Source organism: Panthera uncia, unplaced genomic scaffold (assembly GCF_023721935.1).
Source record: "Panthera uncia isolate 11264 unplaced genomic scaffold, Puncia_PCG_1.0 HiC_scaffold_1737, whole genome shotgun sequence".
Lineage (NCBI taxonomy): Eukaryota > Metazoa > Chordata > Mammalia > Carnivora > Felidae > Panthera > Panthera uncia.
In genome coordinates, this window is record NW_026058401.1 from 3,143 (window position 1) to 24,720 (window position 21,578).

At 36.9% G+C, this 21,578-nt stretch overlaps 1 protein-coding gene across 2 annotated transcripts in view; it reads left to right on the top strand.

Annotated features, from left to right (window-relative positions):
- Nucleotides 1-3,592: 3,592 nt before the first annotated feature.
- Nucleotides 3,593-21,578, top strand: part of LOC125917352 (serine/threonine-protein kinase B-raf) — a 29,205-nt gene continuing 11,219 nt past the window's right edge. For both annotated transcript variants that reach the window (XM_049623576.1, XM_049623577.1), the window contains exons 1-2: nucleotides 3,593-3,720; nucleotides 18,333-18,596. In XM_049623576.1, the coding sequence (XP_049479533.1) occupies nucleotides 3,637-3,720; nucleotides 18,333-18,596 (348 nt within the window). In that variant the 5' untranslated portion in view covers nucleotides 3,593-3,636. The remainder of the gene's footprint in view (nucleotides 3,721-18,332; nucleotides 18,597-21,578) is intronic.

The window sequence follows — 21,578 nt, forward strand, 5'->3', positions numbered from 1 at the left end:
CTGTGCCATTACTGCCCTGCAGTTCTTCCATAGCAGTTGGTCTGAATTTATATTTTATTAATTTATATTTTAACATAGGCGTCTTCTGAGGTGGGTGTTAAAAAAATTCATTTTTGTGGGGGAGGGAGTTTTGCCATCTGTAAAGTCACTAGAAATGATCGATTGTTTACTAAGATTGCCTGATTTTAATTGCTGTGGTCCACTGAAGAGATCAAAACAGGACAGGAAATCTAGTACCTTTCTTGAATTTTTTTGCTTCTGTTTGTAATTCTTTCATTTCCCTTTCAGGATTGTTGAAACAGATTTTCTTCATTTTTTCCAAGAAGGCATTTTAAGGCCAAAACTATATATCTTCTCTTAGTTTTACAATATCTTATTCTATTTTTTAAACTATTTATATTTAATAATTATCATCAAAGTTCTTTCTCTTACTCTTCTGGGAAATCTGAGCAAATTTTTTCTACCAGACTCATCTTCCCTAATTTCAGTGACGGCTCATAGTGATTTTTCTTCATTCTTTGGATATAAAATACTTTTGTTTCGGGAATTAAGAAATCTTATTCCAGAACATTCATGGTCTGGCCCTGCCCTACCTCACCAAACCTGTCATTTTCTACTCCCCAGTACAAAAATTTTATTCTAATCAGTTTTAATCAGCTCAGTTCCATAATTTCCCTCATGTTCATTTTCCTTTTCTAATCTAATTTTTTCCTTTCTCTCTCTCATTCCTTGGGGGGTGGTTCTTTACCCTAACTGTACATGAGTTTTATCTGTGGAGCTTTAAAAAAAAACAAAACAAAACAACAACAACAAAAAAGGCTTTGGATAATAACATCTTCATTTATTTACTGAAGTGGAAAGAATCCCCGAACTAGGCCTAATTTTTCCTCTCTTCCCCTATTCTAAAGACAGCCTGAATCTTAGTTTCATCACTGATTGAATACCTGTTATGACTAAGACACCAAGATAAGTGATGGGGAAACGAAAGATAAATAAAACATGTTTCTGATCTCAGAGCAGCTAATAGACATGAAAAACATAATCAATTTTAGGATATCAAATTCTGACTATAAAGCACTTCTGCCTGAGTGGTCAATGAAGTCAACATAGAGGGAGGTTATCATTTTCTGAGATGAAGAGACTATAGGAAAAAGAAGTTTTAGGGGGATTGTGGGCTAGACCAGAAGTTAAGTCTTTGAACATGTTAAGTTTGCAATGTCTATTAGTTATTTTAGTGGAGATGTTCAGTAGGCAGTTGGACAAAAAGTCTGGAGTTGAGAGGACAGAGCTGGATTTTAAAATTTGGGCTTCATCAGTCCATATTTGGCATATAAAGCCACAAGATTGGATAAGATCACCTGGAGAATAAGTATAGCTAGAGAAAAAAGACATCCAGTGCTTTTTGGGGGATATGAAAAATTAGCCAAGGAGTCGTAAAGGAAAATAATACTATATCTGACAATAGAAAGAAAAGGAAACTTCTGTCACTGCTTCTCAAATTCTGAGATTTTGCATGTATAACATGCTTCTGGAAGATTATGCTGCTGCTAGTCTATGGACCACTTTTGAGTAGCAGGACTTTGTCTGACAAACGAGGCATAAAGTGAAAAACATGAAAAAACCACAACATTTGGAGGAGAATAGGGTTAATATATAAAATATCTAGAACATAGGCTGTCTATAAATCAACAAGAAAAAAAATAGAATGAAAGAAAGAATATGGATAGGGAATTTTACAAAAAGAAATGTAAATGTCCAGTAAACATGAAAAATGGTTTTCTGGGAAATACAGATTGAAACAACAAGATCACCTTTCCCCCTTCAGATTGGCAAACGTTTCAAAGTTTGATAAAACCCAGTGTTGGTGGGATTATAGGGAAAAGCATGGACTCATACCCTCCTAGTAGGAATATGACTTGGGACTTTTTTTCTATTGGAAAACCATTTGACACATTTATTAAATTTTTAAGTGCACATAACATTCAATTCAGGAATTCTATGCATTGATATCTAAAAGGGAAACTTAAACCTGTGCCCAGAAAGGCAGTTCAGAACTATTCATTGAAGCATTGTTTGAAGTTGAGAAAAATGGAATAATCTGAATATCCTCTAGGAAGAGAATTATTAAATAAACCAAGGGTCCTGAAGCCCCCTCCTTGTTCATCTATCTATATACCCTCTTGTACATTTTTTAATTACCACACATTTTTAAATTACAACTTTCAGTAGTTTAAAAGGCCTTAATCTCTAGTGTGTATTATATTTATGCTGTTCATTTTTGGTCACACCTTAGAATTCCAGGTTTAGATCATGCAGTTTATGGAGTATCTAGTATACAGTGTAATTTGCAAGCACATTCTCTAACCACTCAGATAAATTGGACTCATTCTTCATCAAGGAAAAAATGACTTTTTAAAAAATAAACACATAATATATGCCTATACTATAACCACCCAACTTCTGAATTCTAGGCTGGCCAGCTGGATAAATGAATGAGGCTTGGAACCCTGCCAAGAATTTATTTCACTGATAAAATAAGGTCTTGGTTTTAACCCCTACCCCTTTTCTCTCAAGGGGTTTTTCCCTCGTGTTGACTCCGTACTTTAAAATTTGTACATCTTAGAACAGTGCACATTAGTAGGATCTGAGATGGAGAAGAATTTTGCCTTTCTTGTATAGAACGGAGAATTACAATGTGGTGATTTTAAAGGGAGAGGAGGAAAGGAGACTAGTTCTCAAGCAGTTCAATTAGGAGTACACAAAAACATCAAGGAGCTGAAAATTGTCCTAAAATTATCCGTGACCATCCACTGTTAGGTTGCTCTTGAAGTTTGAAGACCATTGACAATAAGCAGTGTCATAACAATATTATGAAATAAATGTTTCTATCCTTAACACCACCATTTAAAAACAGTAAAATACATATGTATTGATATGGAAACAACTTTGAGGAATGTTGTTCAGGGAAAAAAGCAAGTATTAAAAATGTTTTTTAAATATAATATTTATATGTATTGGTATACTTTGTATATGTATTATTATATTTACTTTAATAAAAAGGAGATGTGGAAAGGATGTATAACAAATTGTAAACGGCAGTTGAGTTTTGGGCAAAGGGTCCAGGAATGTGGGGAAGTGTGAAAAGAGACTTTCATCATTCTTTTTTTTTTTTTAATTTTTTTTTAATGTTTATTTAGTTTTGAGACAATTTTTGAGAGACAGAGTGCGAGCAGGGGAAGGGCAGAGAGACAGGGAGACACAGAATCTGAAGCAGGGTCCAGACTCTGAGCGGTCAGCCCAGAGCCCAACGCGGGGCTCGAACTCACAAACCGTGAGATCATGATCTGAGCAGAAGTCGGACGCTTAACCTACTGAGCCACTCAGGCGCCCCTGTCATGTGTGGCGCCCCTGAATACTCATGTATTATTTGAATCTTTTACAGTTGAGAATATTTGTACTACTAGTGTAGAAAAGAGTTTTTAGGTGTTTAATAAAAGATGGGAAAAACTGCTATGCTAAATGGTCTCACAGTTCTCAGCTCTAAATTTCAAATTTTAAGATATCTCTAATTCATATCCTAAATGATTCTTATTTACATTCTTTTAAATTATTTTTCAGGTGTGGAATATCAAACAAATGATTAAGTTGACACAGGAACATATAGAGGCCCTATTGGACAAATTTGGTGGGGAGCATAATCCGCCATCAATATATCTAGAGGTAAGCTTTTGAGTATCATATCTGTAGTGATTTTTGATTTTTGATTTTTATTATTTTAGAGACAGCGAGAGAACACAAGTGGGGGAAAGGGACAGAGGGGGAGAAAGGAGAGAGAGAGAATCTTAAGCGGGCTTCACACTTAGCACGGAGCCCCGTGCAGGTCTCAATCCCATGACCCTGGGATCATGACCCTAGCTGAAACCGAGAATTGGATGCTCAACCGACTGAGTCACCAGGGGTACCTGTAGTGATTTGGAAAATAAAAACAAGAACTTACAAAAAGCATTTGTACTAGTAATAATGTTTACCCTAGGGGGTAAGATGAGAAATAGATATGGGAAGGTGGATTACCTTCATCTTTATTATATTATACTTCTTAATCTTACTTCATTTGTTACAATAACATAGAGTATTTTGTAGTTTGGAAAAGGAGAAGTCATGTATAAACCTCAAAATATTACTCGTTAAAAAACTTATTTAAAAAGAGAGAAAGAGAAAGCATTCAGTTGTGGAGGTTAGAAAACTAGTTGCTGTGTTAGAAAGTGGGGCCAAATTTTGTGAAGTATCTTTTTTCCTTGTGAAATATCTTTTTTTCCAGCAAATCCCCCCAAATTGGTGTTTGCTTTCTTAATAGGTAAAATTTATAATATTTAAATAGCTCAGAATTGCTTAGCTTTAGTGTTTGAGGCTTTTGTATCAAGACTTGAGCATCATAAACTTATAGTCATTGTTCTTAATCCTGTGGTGTAGTAGTTTCTGTTGTAATCGCAGATAACCTTTCTTGCTGTTGGTTTCCTGATGTAAGTCACTCGGGTTCCACGACAAGCAAGCTGTTAGGGAATCCAGGCAGTCAGGCTTCACGGTCCACACTGCTTCCCGCTGCACTACACTGCCTGTCGCTGTAAAAGCTGGTCCAGCTGTAATCACTAATCGTATAGAAATATAACCATAAATTACAAATGATCATGTGCCTTCAAACGCCTTACATTTTTAGGCATGGATTGGTAGACTCCTAAACTAAATTTCTAGTTCAGTAATCTGGTTGCACTTAAAGGACGTTAAATCTTTCAAGTATTTTCATGAGAAAGTAAGTTTGCATTTCTAAAATAAATTTAGAAGTTTGGAAATAACCACTGATAAACTGTTGGCTTCTTCATATGGCTTCCCTCAGAGCACACTGCCAGATACCAGTAGTAGGACCACAGTTCATACCTCTGAATACTAGTTAGTGTGCTTTCCAATATCCCATGCTGTTTTACTTTTCTGTCTGAGGAGGGCAAGTGCAGGAGTCCTAGGAGGCAAAGAGTCCTGGTGAAAATAGTGATTCTTTATTAATTAGAATTAGTTTAACCAACAGTTTTTGCCAACCATTTCTGTGTCTTGTGAGACTCTCCCCCACCCTTAGTCGTAATACATTTGCATCAATAACCGTTTTTGACTATAGCAGGGATTCAGTGCCCCCTCCACACACTCACATTCTTCACGCTCTTCACTGTTCATATTACATCTAACTAGGACAATATAAAGCAGACCATACCTCATAGATTATATCATTAGCATGTAGATTCTTTTTTTAAAAAATTTTTTTAATGTTTATTTATTTTTGAGAGAGAGAGAGAAAGAGAGACAATGTGAGCAGAGGAGAGGCAGAGAGAGAGAGAGGGAGACACAGAATGTGAAACAGGCTCCGGGTTCTGAGCTGTCAGCACAGAGCCCGACGTGGGGCTCAAACTCACGAACCACGAGATCATGACCTGAGCTGAAGTCTGACGCTTAACCAGCTAATCCACCCAGGCACCCCATGCAGGTAGATTCGTATTCTTAGGGACACACTACAGAATTTCTCTGTAGAAGGCGATATAATATAGTGATTAAGATGAACTTTGAAGTCACATAGGCCTTATGTTTGAATCTTAGCTGTGACTTAGCTTCTGCAAATAGGTTACCTAATCTCATTATACCTGACCTCATTGGTAAAATGAGAATACTGTCACACATGTAGTAACTTAAGGTTTAATTAAGTTTATAATTAGGAAATAGCATCATTTGTCACACATATTGATTACCCATAAATTTTTGATTCATTCATTCAGCAGATATTTATTAAGTGCCTGTTTATATTTATGCATTTATGCTTTTCTAGGCTCTGGGGATAGAGCACAAAAAAAAAAAAAAAACCACACAACTGTGCGTTTAAGCAGCTTATAGTTTTATCAGAGGAGGGAATTACAGGCAATAAACAATAAACCTACATAAACATTGGATAAACTATGAAGAGGAGCCTACCTGGAGATGACCGTATTCTTCCCTGGGGAAAGTTGATGAGGGCCAGTGGGAAGACCTTTGGGTACTGATATTTGAAGGCCCTTCAGTGAAAAACCAAGTTTGTTGGTTAGCCACTGAGACCCATCATTCTGCTTTCTGTCCCTACGTATTTGACTACTCTAGGAACCTCAAACAAATGGAATTGTACAATATTTGGCCTTTTGTGACAGCTTATATCATTTAGCATATGTCTTCAGGGTCCATCCATGTTGTAGCATGGGTCAAAATTTCCTTGCTAATTAAGGCTGAATAATGTTTCCACATTTTGTTTATCCATTCATCTATCAGTGTACCATTGATGGTTGGTCATTTCTATCTTTTCATTACCACGAATAATGCTGATTTTACTCCTTTTGACTGTATACCAGAAGTGGAATTACTGAATTATGTGGTAATTCTGTATTTAATTTTTTTAAATTAACTAATTTCTCTTTAATTTACATCCAAGTTAGCACATAGTGCAACAATGATTTCAAGAGTAGATTCCTTAATGCCCCTTACCCATTTAGCCCATCCCCCCTCCCACAACCCCTCCAACAACCCTGTTTGTTCTTTTATGTTTAAGAGTCTCTTATGTTTTGTCCCCCTCCCTGTTTCTGTATTATTTTTGCTTTCCTTCCCTTATGTTCATCTGTTTTGTATCTTAAAGTCCTTATATGAATGAAGTCATGTGGTATTTGTCTTTCTCTGACTAACTGATGTTGCCTAGCATAATCCCTTTTTTTAAATTAGTTAATTAATTAATTTATAAAAGTTTTTATTTTTTCTAAATATTTTTTTTTCAATATAGAAATTTATTGTCAAATTGGTTTCCATACAACACCCAGTGCTCATCCCAAAAGGTGCCCTCCTCAATACCCATCCCCCACCCTCCCCTCCCTCCCACCCCCCATCGACCCTCAGTTTGTTCTCAGTTTTTAAGAGTCTCTTATGCTTTGGCTCTCTCCCACTCTAACCTCTTTTTTTTTTTTTCCCTTCCCCTCCCCAATGGGTTTCTGTTAAGTTTCTCAGGATCCACTAGCATAATCCCTTCTAGTCCCATCCACGTAGTTGCAGATGGCAAGATTTCATTCTTTTTGATCCCCAAGTAATACTCCATTGTGTGTGTGTGTGTGTGTGTACACATATATATGTGCACATATACACACATACACACATATATACATACACATATATATATGTGTGTGTGTGTGTGTGTACACACACACACACACACACACACACACACACACACACACATATATACACACACCACATCTTCTTTACCCATTCATCTGTTGGTGGGCTTTTGGGCTCTTTCCATACTTTGGCTATTGTCGATAGCGCCGCTAGAAACATTGGGGGGCATGTGCCCCTCGAAACAGCACACCTGTATCCCTTGGATAAATACCTACTCGTGCAATTGCTAGGTCGTAGGGTAGTTCTATTTTTAATTTTTTGAGGAACCTCCATACTGTTTTCCAGAGTGGCTGCACCAGTTTACATTTCCACCAGCAGTGCAAAAGAGATCCTCTTTCTCCTCATCCTCGCCAACATCTGTTGGCTGAGTTGTTAATTTTAGCCATTCTGACTGGTGTGAGGTGGTATCTCATCGTGGTTTTCATTCCTGATGATGAGTGATGTTGAGCATTTTTTCATGTGTCTGTTAGCCATCTGGTTGTCTTCTTAGGAAAAGTGTCTATTCATGTCTTGCCCATTTCTTCACTGGATTATTTGTTTTTTTGGGTGTTGAGTTTGATAAGCTCTTTATAGATTTTGGATACTAACCCTTTATCTGATATGTAGTTACAAATATCTTCTCCCCTTCTGTCGGTTGCCTTTTAGTTTTGCTGATTGTTTCCTTTGCTGTGCAGAAGCTTTTTATTTTGATGAGGTCCCAATAGTTCATTTTTGCTTTTATTTTGCTTGCCTCCAGAGCCGTGTTGAGTAAGAAGTTGCTGTGGCCGAGGTCAAAGAGGTTTTTGCCTGCTTTCTCCTCTAGGCTCTTGATGACTTTCTGTCTTACATTTTGGTCTTTCATCCATTTTGAGTTTATTTTTGTGAATAGTTTAAGAAAGTGTATTTAATTTTTTAAGGAAATGCCATACTGTTTTCCACATTAGCTGCCTTTTACATTTCTGTTAGTAATATACAGGAGTTCCAGTTACTCCATATCCTTGCCAACACTTACTTTGTGTGTGTGTGTGTGTGTGTGTGTGTGTGTGTCTAATAGCCATCCTAATGAGTGTGACATGGTATCTCATGGTTTTGATTTGCATTTCCCTGATGACTTATGATGTTGAACATCTTTTCATGCATTTATTGGACATTCATTCTTCTGTGGAGAAATGTCTGTTCAAGTCTTCTACACATTTTTTAATTGGGTTGGTTTTTTGTTGAGTGGTAGGAGTTCTTTATATATTCTGAGTATCATTCCTAATTAGATATATGATTTGCAGATATTTTCTTCCATTCCATGGGTTCCCTTTTCTCTCTGTTGATTATATTCTTTATGCGAAAGTTTTTTTTTTATTTTGATGATGTCTCATTTACCTGTTTTCCTCATGTTGCCTGTGCCTTTGGTGTCACATCCAAGAAATCATTACCAGACCCAGTGTCATGAACCTTTTTTTTTCTATTTTCTTCTAAGATTTGTAATTACAGTTTTAGCCCTAACGTTGAGGTCCTTGATCCATTTTCAGTTAATTTTTCTGTATGATGTAAGCTAAGGGTTCAACTTCATTCTTTTGCATGTGTATATCCAGTTTTCCCAGCCCCATTTATTGAAAAGGTTGTCCTTGGGGCGCCTGGGTGGCTCAGTCGGTTGGGTGTCCGAATTCGGCTCAGGTCACGATCTCGCGGTCCGTGAGTTCAAGCCCCGTGTCGGGCTCTGGGCTGATGGCTCAGAGCCTGGAGCCTGCTTCCGATTCTGTGTCTCCCTCTCTCTCTGCCCCTCCCCCGTTCATGCTCTGTCTCTCTCTGTCTCAAAAATAAATAAAACGTTAAAAAAAATTAAAATAAAATAATTTAAAAAAAAAAAGAAAAAAAAAGAAAAGGTTGTCCTTTCCCATTGAATAGAAACTTTGACACATGCCCTTGTCAAAAATCATTTGACCATGTATGTGAGAATTTATTTGCGGGCTCTCTTTTGTTTTCCGTTGGCATTTATAGTCCAACTTTATGCCAGTTTACACTGTACTGATTTGATTACTGTAGCCGTGTAAGGATTTTAAAGTCAGGAAGTATGAGATGTCCAACTTTGTTTTCCTTTTAAGGATTGCTTTGGCATTTCACTATCTTTTGAGATTTCATATGAATTTGAGGGTGGATTTTGCTATTTCTGAAACACATGGGGATTTTGGTAGGGATTGCATTGAATCCATAGATTGCTTTGTGTAGTATTGACATCTTTAGAGCTCATAAGTCTTAAATATGAATGGACAGCTAAGAATAACCAAATATTGGAAGAAAGCTTATAGCAGGAAAACAATAGCAAAAATGGTCAAAGCAACTCAGAAATAGTGCACAGAACAGATGAGAACCTGAAAATAACTATAATTAACATCAGAGATAAGAGAAGACAATCTGTTCTTATTTCATGGCTGTACTAAAGAAACAAGTCTTAATAGAGAACAAGAAAGAGCTCTTGGTATTAAAATAATTAAAATAGTAAGCAGAAAATGTAAATACATATGTGTATGTGTGTCTGTGTGCATATACATAAACAATTGTTGTAAGATAAAATTAAGGAAATCTCTAGAAAGCAGAATAAAAATAAAGATGGAAAGTATTAGAAGAAAGATAAGAATTAGAGAATAAATCTAGGAGAGCTATAAAAATACCAAATGCTTTTAGCTACAGAAAATCAAAAACACCTAATCACAAGTTGCCCAAACAAATAAGAGTTTTATTTTCCCCTCCTGTAACAAGAAGCGTGGAGGTAAATTATTTTAAGATTGATTCCACAGCTCAGAGTTGTCAGATGCTGGGGTGGATCTCTACAGTCCTTTAGGCCTTCTGTCATGAGTGCCACAGATCTGTATGCCATCATAGGACACCTCAAAGCAGGAAGCTGGGATCACAGACGCTCTCTTGTATCCTACGCGCTTTCAAGGAGGAAATTTTTCCCTTCAAATCCCCTACACGTCTTTTCCTTTATATCTCATTGACCAGAATGGGGTCACATGTATCCCTACACCGGGACTATGTTTATATTTCTTGACATAAGAGGCTGAAAAGTGAAGTTTTTCCAGTGTTCACAGTTTGGCTTTAAGATAAGCTTGAGCATTGGTGACTAGAAGTTATGCTGTAGTTATTTCGTTCCAAACATTTCAAGATAGGAAATAATGTTTTCTATGTTTGATATTTTTGGTATTGCCACAGGAAGATAAAACTTTACCTATCCCTGCATCTCTTCCTTGTAGCAGAACAGAGTGAAATCAGTTCTGTCACCATCAAAATCTTATGTCCTTGTACTAATTTATTTAAAAACTAGCTTTTAAGTTGTTCTAGATTTTTTCCTACTGACGTGAATAATAATTAAAATTATATTGATTCTCTTAATGATAACTTCAGTGAAATGAACTATAGTAGTCTTAAGGAATTTCAAATTTGGCTTTTTAGTCTTTGGTTCCCTTTTTATTTATTATTATTATTTTAACATTTATTTATTTTTGAGAGACAGAGATAGAGCACAAGGGGGAGGGGCAGAGAGAGAGGGAGGGACAGAATCCAAAGCAAGCTCCAGGCTCTGAGCTGTCAGCACAGAGCCCGATGTGGGGCTTGAACCCATGAACCGTGAGATCATGACCTGAGCTGAAGTCAGATGCTTAACTGCCTGAACCACCCAGGCGCCCCATAAATCTTCATCCAAAGGAGGAAAAGATAAGTTTGCCTTGAAGAGTCATTTCCCAGGAAATCTTTTTTTTACCCAATTTTTCTCCCTCCATACATCCAACAAGTTATTTGAATGCCTTCTGTGTGTAAGATAAAATGCTAGATGCTTCTCTAGTAGTAGGTTCTTCTTTTTGGACCTGACATATTAGATTCCAGAAGAGAAGGAATAGTGTTTCTGGAATACTGTGCTGGTGATACACACTGGTGTTACACACTGAGTCCTAACTACCATAGAATTGACATGTATGCCAGAGTGCCCTGCAGACAGAGGCATGGTAACGGTAGTAGCTCCTGACATTTATTATTTGCTATATACCAGGCACTGTTCCAAGCAGATAGTCGATCGTTTAATCCTCAACCTATCCTTTGAGTTACACTTCCTATTCTCATTTTCATTTTATAGATGAAAAAACTAAGGCACAGAGGAGTTTAGTAATAACATGGCTAATGCTACAAAATTAGTAAATAATGTAGCCAAAGTTTGAATCCACACATTCTGAATTCAGCATCTGCTCTTAACTGCTATATCATTATTATGATACTGACAGCCTTTTTGGTCTTTAATCTGTGTAGAACCCAGGATGATGCAGAGATAGTTTATTAAAACAAGTGAAAAGAATACTAGCAGCAAGGTCCTTCGTGTGGAGTACAGAGCAGTCCATTAGATACCATCTTTGGGCAATCTGGAAGATTTCATTGTATCTTGTAAAATGAAGTTTAACAATAAATTTAATGGACTAATGATAAAAAATGTTTATTTCACTGCTTTTTCCCATTTGTTTAAAGTAGATCCTTAGATAATTTTCCTCCCACTTTTCCCCAAAATTTTATTTTTAAGTAATCTCTCCACCCATTGTGGGGCTTGAACCCACAACCCTGAGATGGAGTTGCACACCCCACTGACCCAACCAGCCAGACATCCCTCCCACTTTTACTTGAGAAATGATTCACATACCGTGAGATTCACTTTTTTAAAGTGTGCTATTCAGTGGGGTTTTTTTAGTATATGCACAAAGTTGTGCAGTCATCACCACTATCTTAATTCCAAAACATTTTCATCACCCTAAAGAGAAACCCTTTACTCATTAACAGTCATTGCCATAAGCCATTGGCAACCACTGATCTGCTTTGTATTTCTATACATTTGCCTTTTGGGGCACTCTGTGTAAATGGAATCATACATGATACGGCATTTTGTGACGGGCTGCTTTCATTTGGCGTAATGTTTTCAAAATTCATCCATGTTGTAGCATGTAGCGTTCATTCCTTTTTATTCCCTCATGTAGATATATCATATTTTGTTTGCCAATTTATCAGTTGACATTTGGGTTTCCACTTTTTGACAATCATGAATAAAGCTATTATGAACATTCATATATAAGTTTCTGTGTAACGTCTGTTTTCACTTGTCTCGGTTCTATGCCTTGGGATGGAATTGCTGTGTCCTATGTATGGTAACTTTATGTTTTAACTTTTTGAGGAACTACCAGACTGTTTTCCAATGTTAGCTGCTCCATTTTAAATTCCCACCAGAAATGCATGAGGGTTTTCATTTCTCCACATCGTTACCAACACTTACTCTCTTGTTTGTTTTTTAAACAGTCATGCTTGTAGTTTTGACCTAAAAATGGTAAAGCATCTTTTTCATGTGCTTATTAACTGTTTATATTCTTGGGGAAAATACTAATTCAAATCTTTTGCCCACATTTTAAGCTGGGTTATTGTTCAGTTGTGAGAATTCTTTGCATATTCTAGATAGTAGATCCTTATGAGATATATATATATTTTTTTTAAGTATTTTCTCCTAATCTGTGGGATTTATTTTTCATTCTTTTGGTAGTGTCTTTTGAATTTTTTTTTTTTAACGTTTATTTATTTTTGAGACAGAGAGAGACAGAGCATGAACGGGGGAGGGCCAGAGAGAGGGAGACACAGAATCCGAAACAGGCTCCAGGCTCAGCTGTCAGCACAGAGCCCGACGCGGGGCTCGAACTCACGGGCTGTGAGATCATGACCTGAGCCGAAGTCGGCCGCTCGACCGACTGAGCCACCCAGGCGCCCCAGTAGTGTCTTTTGAAGTATAAAAGTTTTAATTTTGAGAAGTGCAGTTTATCTGTTTTTTTCTTTGGTTGGTGTGATTTAGCGTGTCATACCTAAGAAATTACTGCCTAATCTAGGTTCATGATGATTTACTCGTATGTTTTCTTCTAAGAACTTTGAATTTAAAAATTTTTTTTAATGTTTATTTTTGAGAGAGAGAGAGCATGAGCGGAGTAGGGACAGAGAGAGAGAGGGAGACACAGAATCTGAAGCGGACTCAAGGCTGTGAACCGTCAGCACAGAGCCCAACGCGGGACTTGAACCCACCAACCGCAATATCATGACCTGAGCCAAAGTCAGACACTGGTTAAGTGGTTAACTGAGCTACCCAGGCGCCCCTCTGCTAAGAACTGTGTAGTTTAAGCTCTTAGTTTTAGGTGTATGATCCGTTTTGAGTTACTTTTTTATTGTAATCTTAGGTAGTACTCCAACTTCATTCTTCTGCCTGTAGATATTCAGTGGTACCAGCACCATTGTCAAAAATCAGTTGGCTGTAAATGTAAGGCTTTATTTCTGGATTCTCAAGTCTTCTGTGATGTTCTATATATGTATCCTTATTCCAATGTCTTGATTACTGTACCTTTATAGTAATTTTTGAAATGAAGAAACGTGAAGCCTCCAAGTTTGTTCAAGATTATTTTGGTTTTCTGAGTACATTACGCTTCCATATGAATTTTAACATCCGCTTGCCCATTTCTATAAAAAAGCCATTGGGATTTTGAAGGATTGTAGTGAATTGGTAGGTCAGTTTAGGGAAAATTGTCATCTTAATAATATTAAGTGTTTTTGTATTATTTAATTCAAAAACATCCGACATGATCTGTGCCTTCAACTAGTTTACAGTTTAGTAGAGTCATGTTAAGAACTCAGCTAAGTAGGGGCGCCTGGGTGGCTCAGTCGGTTAAGCGTCCGACTTCAGCTCAGGTCACAATCTCGCGGTCTGTGGGTTCGAGCCCCGCGTCGGGCTCTGTGCTGACTGACGGCTCAGAGCCTGGAGCCTGCTTCCGATTCTGTGTCTCCCTCTCTCTCTGCCCCTCCCCGTTCATGCTCTGTCTCTCTCTGTCTCAAAAATAAATAAAAACGTTAAAAAAAAATTTTTTTAAAGAACTCAGCTAAGTAATACAGGGATGACAGTAATAAACATAAGAATTGCTAGTACTACTTATTCCTGCTAGTAAGAATATTTATTGGGTTTTTGCTATGTGGTAGCCTCTGTAATAACTTCTTTTACTTGTATTATCTCATTTAATCCTCACGAAATTTTTTCATAATGAGAAAAACATAGTCCTATAAAGAAGAACATGATAATAGTCTAAAGGAGGTGAAGAGAAAGAATACTTCTTTGGGGTTTTATCAAGCAGAGCTTTGAATTGGACTTTGAAAAATAAGTAGGATTTTGATGCGAAAGAATAAGGTTTTGGGAAAGCTTCATCCTGAAGAAGTATCTGGTATCTGTAGTATCTGGAAGAACGAACCACAAGAATTTTGTTGATGATACTGGTGGTGGCTGAGGTGTGCATTTTTGTGGGAGGACTTGTCCATATTTGCTGACTAAGGAAGCAGAGGAAATGTTGGAAGATATAAGAGAATTTGGGGATAACAGTGTACCAAGGCCTCTGTAGAGGCCCTAAACATTCAGTGCCATTATTAAATTGAGAACAGAAAAGACATGGGGCGGGCCCCTGGGTGGCTCAGTCGGTTGAGCATCCCACTGTTGATTTTGGCGCAGGTCATGATACTGGGTTCGTGGGATCAAGCCCCACATTGGGCTCCGTACTGAGCATGGAGTCTGGTTAAGATTTTCCCTCTCCATCTGCCCCTTTCCCCCACTCGTGTGTGCTCTCTCACTCTCTCTCTAACATGAATTAAAAGAAAAGAGAGATAGGGAAAGGCATGGAGAATTGCTTAGACAAAGAAAGAAGAGGAAGCTTTTATTTGATGGCTTTGACCTCCAGAGTAAATTTGAAGGTAATGTAATGCTGTTTTCTGAGTGAGTTGAAGATTGGGTGATGAAGGTAAGGAGGCAGAGAAGCATAGAAAAGGTTGGAGTAAGTATTGTGAAAAATGTAATATGATGTTAAAAATAAGTAAAAATTTTTGGGTAGTACCCTAAAGGACTAATTTCCACGAATTGATAATGGGACTAATTGACCTCCTTCTATCTTCTTGACTTAATTAACTGACCTTAACTAATTGACCTACCTTACTATCTTCTCCAGCAGTGTATGGTAACCTGAGAGAAAGAATGGAATACTTGAGTGGTTAGAATTTACTCCAAATTTGTATTTGACAAACAAGTTGGTAAAAGAATAAGAATTAGAGAATCAGAGATGTTACTAGTGGTATTGTTGAAATGGTGAGCCGCAAAGTAGGGGCAATAAGACAGTCAAGGCCCAAATCTAAGAAACTTCAAGGGAATAATGTTGATATCATAAACAGATTAATGTAATAAGATGGAAACTTGAGAAGGTGTGTTCAGGGACAGGGGAAGCTCCACATTGAGGTCTTGTCATCATTTGGAACTCCTGGATCTTGAAGGTAGAATGAAAATTAATACCTTTAGAAATAAGTTTAGAGAACTTTACGGCAGGAATGTTAAAAGAGTAATCCACACTGAATGCATCAAGGATAGTGGGATGAAATGAGTCAATCCAGGGACAAAAGGCAGGCAAGAGCCTTGATTGCAGCTGTGAGGATGGAGAGAGGTGGAATAACTGCTTTGTACTTAATAAAAGAAAAGAGCTATTGATAAGTGCAGTGAAATAATAGCTTGTAATCCACAATGGAGGGAACAGTATATTTTCAAAAATTAAGACTAACATTTTGATAAAGAAATAACATTCTGAAAATTTATTGTTTAAGTGCATTCCATTTCCCTAAGGCTTACTTTGTGTACTTGTCCAGATGATAGTAAATAAGATTTGATATATGCAAGGGGGAATTTTTATCTCCCAGACTGCATGTATGTGATCTTCCTAGGGTAGGAATTGCGTCAGTCTTTATTTTTTTAGTTTGAGTCCCAAACAGTGCCAGACACATGTATGCTCAGTATATACTAATTGATGGATTAAAGGCTGGATAAATGGATCATATTAAAAGAGATGCCCGTAAGTAATTAGCTCTTGGAACTGAAAGCTAACACGAAACACAGTTCAGATAATTTTGAAGTGATTTGATTATAATGCCTCAAAATGTTATGAAACATTTCCAGAATCAGGGTATGGTAGCTAGTATGTTATAAAGAAGAGGGCTTTTTAAAAATTTTTTAAAAATATTTATTTACTTTTGAAAGAGAGAGAGAGAGACAGAGCGAGAATGGGGAAGGGACAGAGAGAGAGGGAGACACAGAATCCGAAGCAGGCTCCAGGCTCTGAGCTGTCAGCACAAAGCCTGACGCGGGGCTCAAGCCCATGAACCATGAAATCATGACCCGAGCCAAAGTTGGACACTTAACCGATGGAGCTGCCCAGGCACCCCAGGAGAGGGCTTTTAGATGCAGTTTATGCCCTTTACCCCAATGGCTCATTTTACTATTTTTCCTTTTTTTCATCTTCAGAATTATATTTTAAGAACCAGCATAGCAAGTACAGTCAGTGGTCTTTACTGAAATGAAATTTCTTCTTCATTCTCCTCTATCTTTGATCATTCTCCTTTGCTTATAGAATGAAGTTCAGGCTTCATAGCATGGTATAGACACCCTCTACAAGCTGGTGCCTTACCCACTTTTCCAGTTGTATTACTTGTTTCCCTGTATTGCTATTCTTCATTTAATTCTGCAAACATATATTGATCCCTTGTTGTGTCCCAGATACTGAATTGCATGCAGCTATACTAGTCTGTAGTTTTCCCTCTATGCCTTAAAGTTTCCTACCTCTCTATTTGTTGCAGAATTTCTCCTGTACACAGCTCTCTCTTCTCCTCCACTTAACTCCATCTATCTAAATGCTAACATAATCCTACCTCATTCTCACCTTATATCAAGAATGTCCTTTATTTCTCATGTATAACACTTAAGCATACTAAAATACATCCACCTGCTTCTCTGCAGCCCAATAATAAACTCCTTGAGTGATGAGAAGTTTTAAAATCTTTGATTCTCCCTTGTAGCCTTTTATAAATGTTTGTGGTATTACATCTATGTATGATGGTAGAGAGAAATGGTGGACCATAGTGTGGGGGAGGGTGATTTCCATTGCCCTAAAGAACCATGGACATATATATTCCAATTTATTCCATCCCTTTACTCTCAATATCACTCTGTTTTCAAAATTCTTGTTATTTTTAGAATATGACATCTTATGTGGTCATTTGACTTTATAGCTTTAATCAAATGAAACTTCTAGAAGTTTCCACCCTAGTGGATAATGGGACCAGAATTTCTTGACTGCAGGGCATAAACCACCTTTTCAAATAAAATTTTATTCTTTAAGCAGTATTTGATGGGATCGTCAGAGATCCATAGTGAAGAGAATAAAGTATTTTAACTAATACCTGTTTCAGAAAGAAGGTGGCAGTTATATAACTTCTAAGCCCTATTGAGAAGATTTTGGTGGTAATGGCGAGATCTGACCCTGTACCTGAGTCTTATTTTTTGACAAATCTCTTTTAACCCCGCATCTCCTTTTCAACTTCTCTTTCTGTTCTTTGGAGGGCAGAAAGGTATGAAACTTTATATGCCTACAATTTCCTCAAAAAAATTTTTTTTTAATAGAGAGGGTACTTATCCTTGATTTCATATAGTATTTTATCTTATGTTGGATATGCACTTTGGAAGTTAAATTGCAATATGACCAGGGGCGCCTGGGTGGCTCAGTAGGTTAAGCATCCGACTTCAGCTCAGGTCATGATTTCACGGTTCGTGGGTTCAAGCCTTGCATCGGGCTCTGAGCTGACAGCTCAGAACCTGGAGCCTGCTTCAGATTCTGTGTCTCCCTCTCTCTCTGCCCCTCCCTTGCTTGCACTCTGTCTCTAAAATAAGTAAACATTAAAAAATATTTTTGTTTTTAAATTGCAGTATGACCAGAACATTGTAAATACATTTTAAAATTAACATTCGTGGGTTATTCTAGACATTTATATGTTTGTTGATTTCTCAGTGCAATGTACTGTCTTATCACATACACACAAAAATGATCAATTTAAAAGTAGAAGTATTAATTTACAGTACTTTCAGCACTTATTTTGTAACTTGTACTTAAAACCCTATTAGCTAGATTATAAAGAGATTACAATCAAAGATTTAAATTTCATATTTCCTTTTGTTACTGTCAGGAAAAAGTCCAGATTCAGTGTATGTTTACTTTATTTTATAGGCCTATGAAGAATACACCAGCAAGCTAGATGCCCTCCAACAGAGAGAACAACAGTTATTGGAATCCCTGGGGAATGGAACTGATTTTTCTGTTTCTAGCTCTGCATCCACGGACACCGTTACATCTTCCTCCTCTTCTAGCCTTTCAGTGCTACCTTCATCTCTTTCAGTTTTTCAAAACCCCACAGATGTATCACGGAGCAATCCCAAGTCACCACAGAAACCTATCGTTAGAGTCTTCCTGCCTAATAAACAGAGGACAGTGGTGAGTCAACTTTTAATATCATCAGTGCTTTTTCTTTGTGTTTTTCAGAAAGAGTAGTTGTTGAAAATGAAATACGTTATCACTCCATATTCTGTGGTCATGCAAATGGAAGCATCCATTTCAAAAAGGAGTGGAAAAGACATAATTAATTGGTGCCAATGTCTGTGTCCCTTAACTGGAACAAACTGTATTGTGTTTAGTGTCAGATTTGACATTTTAACCTATCTGCCGAACTTGAATCAGACTCAAGCCTAAGTACTAGTTCAGAATCAAAAAGAATGTCCAGACTTGAGCTTGTTTGTTGTCTAACACATGTCAGGTAAGCTTTGTTCTTTGCCCTTGAGAAATCCCTATTTGGACTTATCAAATGTTGGATTTTTAGTGTGCTTGATATTTTTCCTCTGTGTAACTTTTGTTGATCATTAGCATTACCATTGGAACAAGTATTCTGTAAGTAACATTTAAAGAATGGAAATCTGCACAATTTTATGGGCGGTCTATAATCCTTGAGTACAAGTACTGTCATTGCCTTAAATAATGCATCTATATGCATCGTGACTTTTTAAAAATGCATGTGGTTACTTTTGAGGTTAATAAAAAACCTTTTCATTTCCAAATACAACTGAAGTCAAAGTAGTTTTTTTTCCCTCACACAGCATTAGTAGTAATGCTAGATTTTCATAGAAAAAGTTTGATGACTAGGCTGTTGCTTGGAGGCTATAGCCTGGAGGCTATGGTGGCCTCCAGTGAGGTTAATTTGTCACCTTGTGCAACAAAGAGATGTGAGTGTCAGTGTGTGGGGATGCAAGACTAGGCCTTCAGCCAGTGTCACAAAGGTAGTTGGAACTCAGGTCCTTGCATAAAGCTGAGTCTTTGAGGAGCTTTATCTTCAGCAAAAGGGTGAACTAGAAGAAAATCTACTTACTCAGCATACATAAATAACAATGAAACTTGTCTGTCTTCACCGGTGGTCCAGATAAAGTTTAAAGCTTCCCTTGTGAATTCCTAATTATAGGCCTGTTCTCATCATGGTGTGGGATTCATATTTGTACTTATGGGTCCTGTCCAGGAACTGTCAACGCAACAAATGGTCCTAGAGAGATAATAGCGCTCAGGCACTGGGTAGAAGCAAATGCAAACCCTCTTTGGCCGATCTAGGTCTCATGTAATTCATATAGATAATGCCCACTGACAAGTTCAAAATCCCATGTCGTAAAATATACAAGGAAAGAGCCTATCAGCACATTAGAAGACTTAAAAACAGCAGGATTCCTAAGAAGGAACCAAATAGGACTTCTAAGTGGTCTTAATATTTTAAACTCAGTGGATGACAGTTCCCATCTATGAAGTATTCTTGCTAAAGATGATTTTATTGAATGTTAAGCTTCCACACCTTCCATTTTACAAGAAACACGAGGAATAGAAGAAAAAGTTAAGTGCCATGAGGAAATGATAAATTCAGAATGTGGACATTGTATAAGACAAATGGCCTGGATTCAATGTCACAGAAGATAAAAAAGATTAGGGATTATTCTACAACTAAACAAGACTAAAGAGATGTAAACAATTGCAGTGTGTGATCCTAGTTTGGGACTAGGATGGGGAAGAGCTATCAAAGGCATTCTTGCGATGGGAAATGGTGAATGCTGATTAAATATGTTATTATGGAGTTACTAATTTTCCTATGTGTGATAATAGGAATGTAGTTATGTAGGAGAATGTCTTTATTCTTAGGAAATACATTTTTTAATATTTAGGGGTAAATCGTCATGACACCTACAACTTTGTCCACCTTCTTTTTTTAAATAAAACTTAGGCACAGTAAAGTATACAAATCTCAGGTGTACAGCTGAGTATGTATATGTAACTTTGTGCATATGTAACTGCCATGCAGATGAAGATACAGACCATTTCTAATGCTTGGGAAGAGGTTCTCCCAAGCCCCCTGCAATTTGGTCATCATTTTCCAGAGTAACCACTATTCTGACTTCTATCTCAATCAATCAATTTAGAACATAGTTTCAAATGATAAGATCGAAAACAAATGTCAGAGAAAATAAATATTAAATGTTAGAATCTATGTAGAGAGAATTTGGATGTTAATTGTATCGTTCTCATTTTCCGTGTTTGAAAATTTTCATAATAGAGTTGGAAAAATGCAAAAACATATACCAAAGGAAAAATAGAAAGTTCAAAAGAAACAGTTGTCACTAAGGAAAAAAAGAAATAATGAACATTTGATTTGATGAAGTAGCAAGGCAACTTGAAATATAATTTCAGTATCTCTAGTAGTTACAGCGTATTACAGAACAGCTGTCAAAATGCTAAATAAAAATTAGAATATTTGTTTTAAAAAACTAAATGGGTGAGATTAAAAGTAGATTAAAGCCAACTGAAGGGAGGGAAAATTAGTAAACTGTGGAAAGCAAGGAAAGAGAGTCAAAGAAAATATAAAAGAGGAGATAAGAGGTATGAAAGATGAAATGAACAGTTTCATTATATGCCTGAGAGGAGTTCCAGAAAGTGAAAATAGAAATAAAGGAGTAGAGCAGAATTCAAAGAAATGATGGCTAATGTTTGTGAAAGACATGAATCTAAAGATTTGGGGAAAACAGGCCCTGAATTGTATAAGTAAATTTTAGTCCATAATTATTAAACATAACAAAATGAAAGAATACTATTTTAAAACCATTCAGGGAAAGAATTATCTATAATAAAAAACTACAATTGGATTATTAAAAAATATTGATTGTAGCAGCTGGAGAAGCCAGAAGACAATAGAATATTGTACCAAGAATGCTGAGAGGTGCCTGTTAAGTTGCTTAGCTAAAGTATGAGTTGAAGGTACATTCACTAATAAAGGCCTTTCCAGATGGGGAATTTACCTTTCCCATGCTCTGCTTGAAGGAACTACTCAAAAATTACTTTAGAAAGTTGAATACAGATGAAGGAATGAAAAGTAAAAATTAAACCTAAAACTAT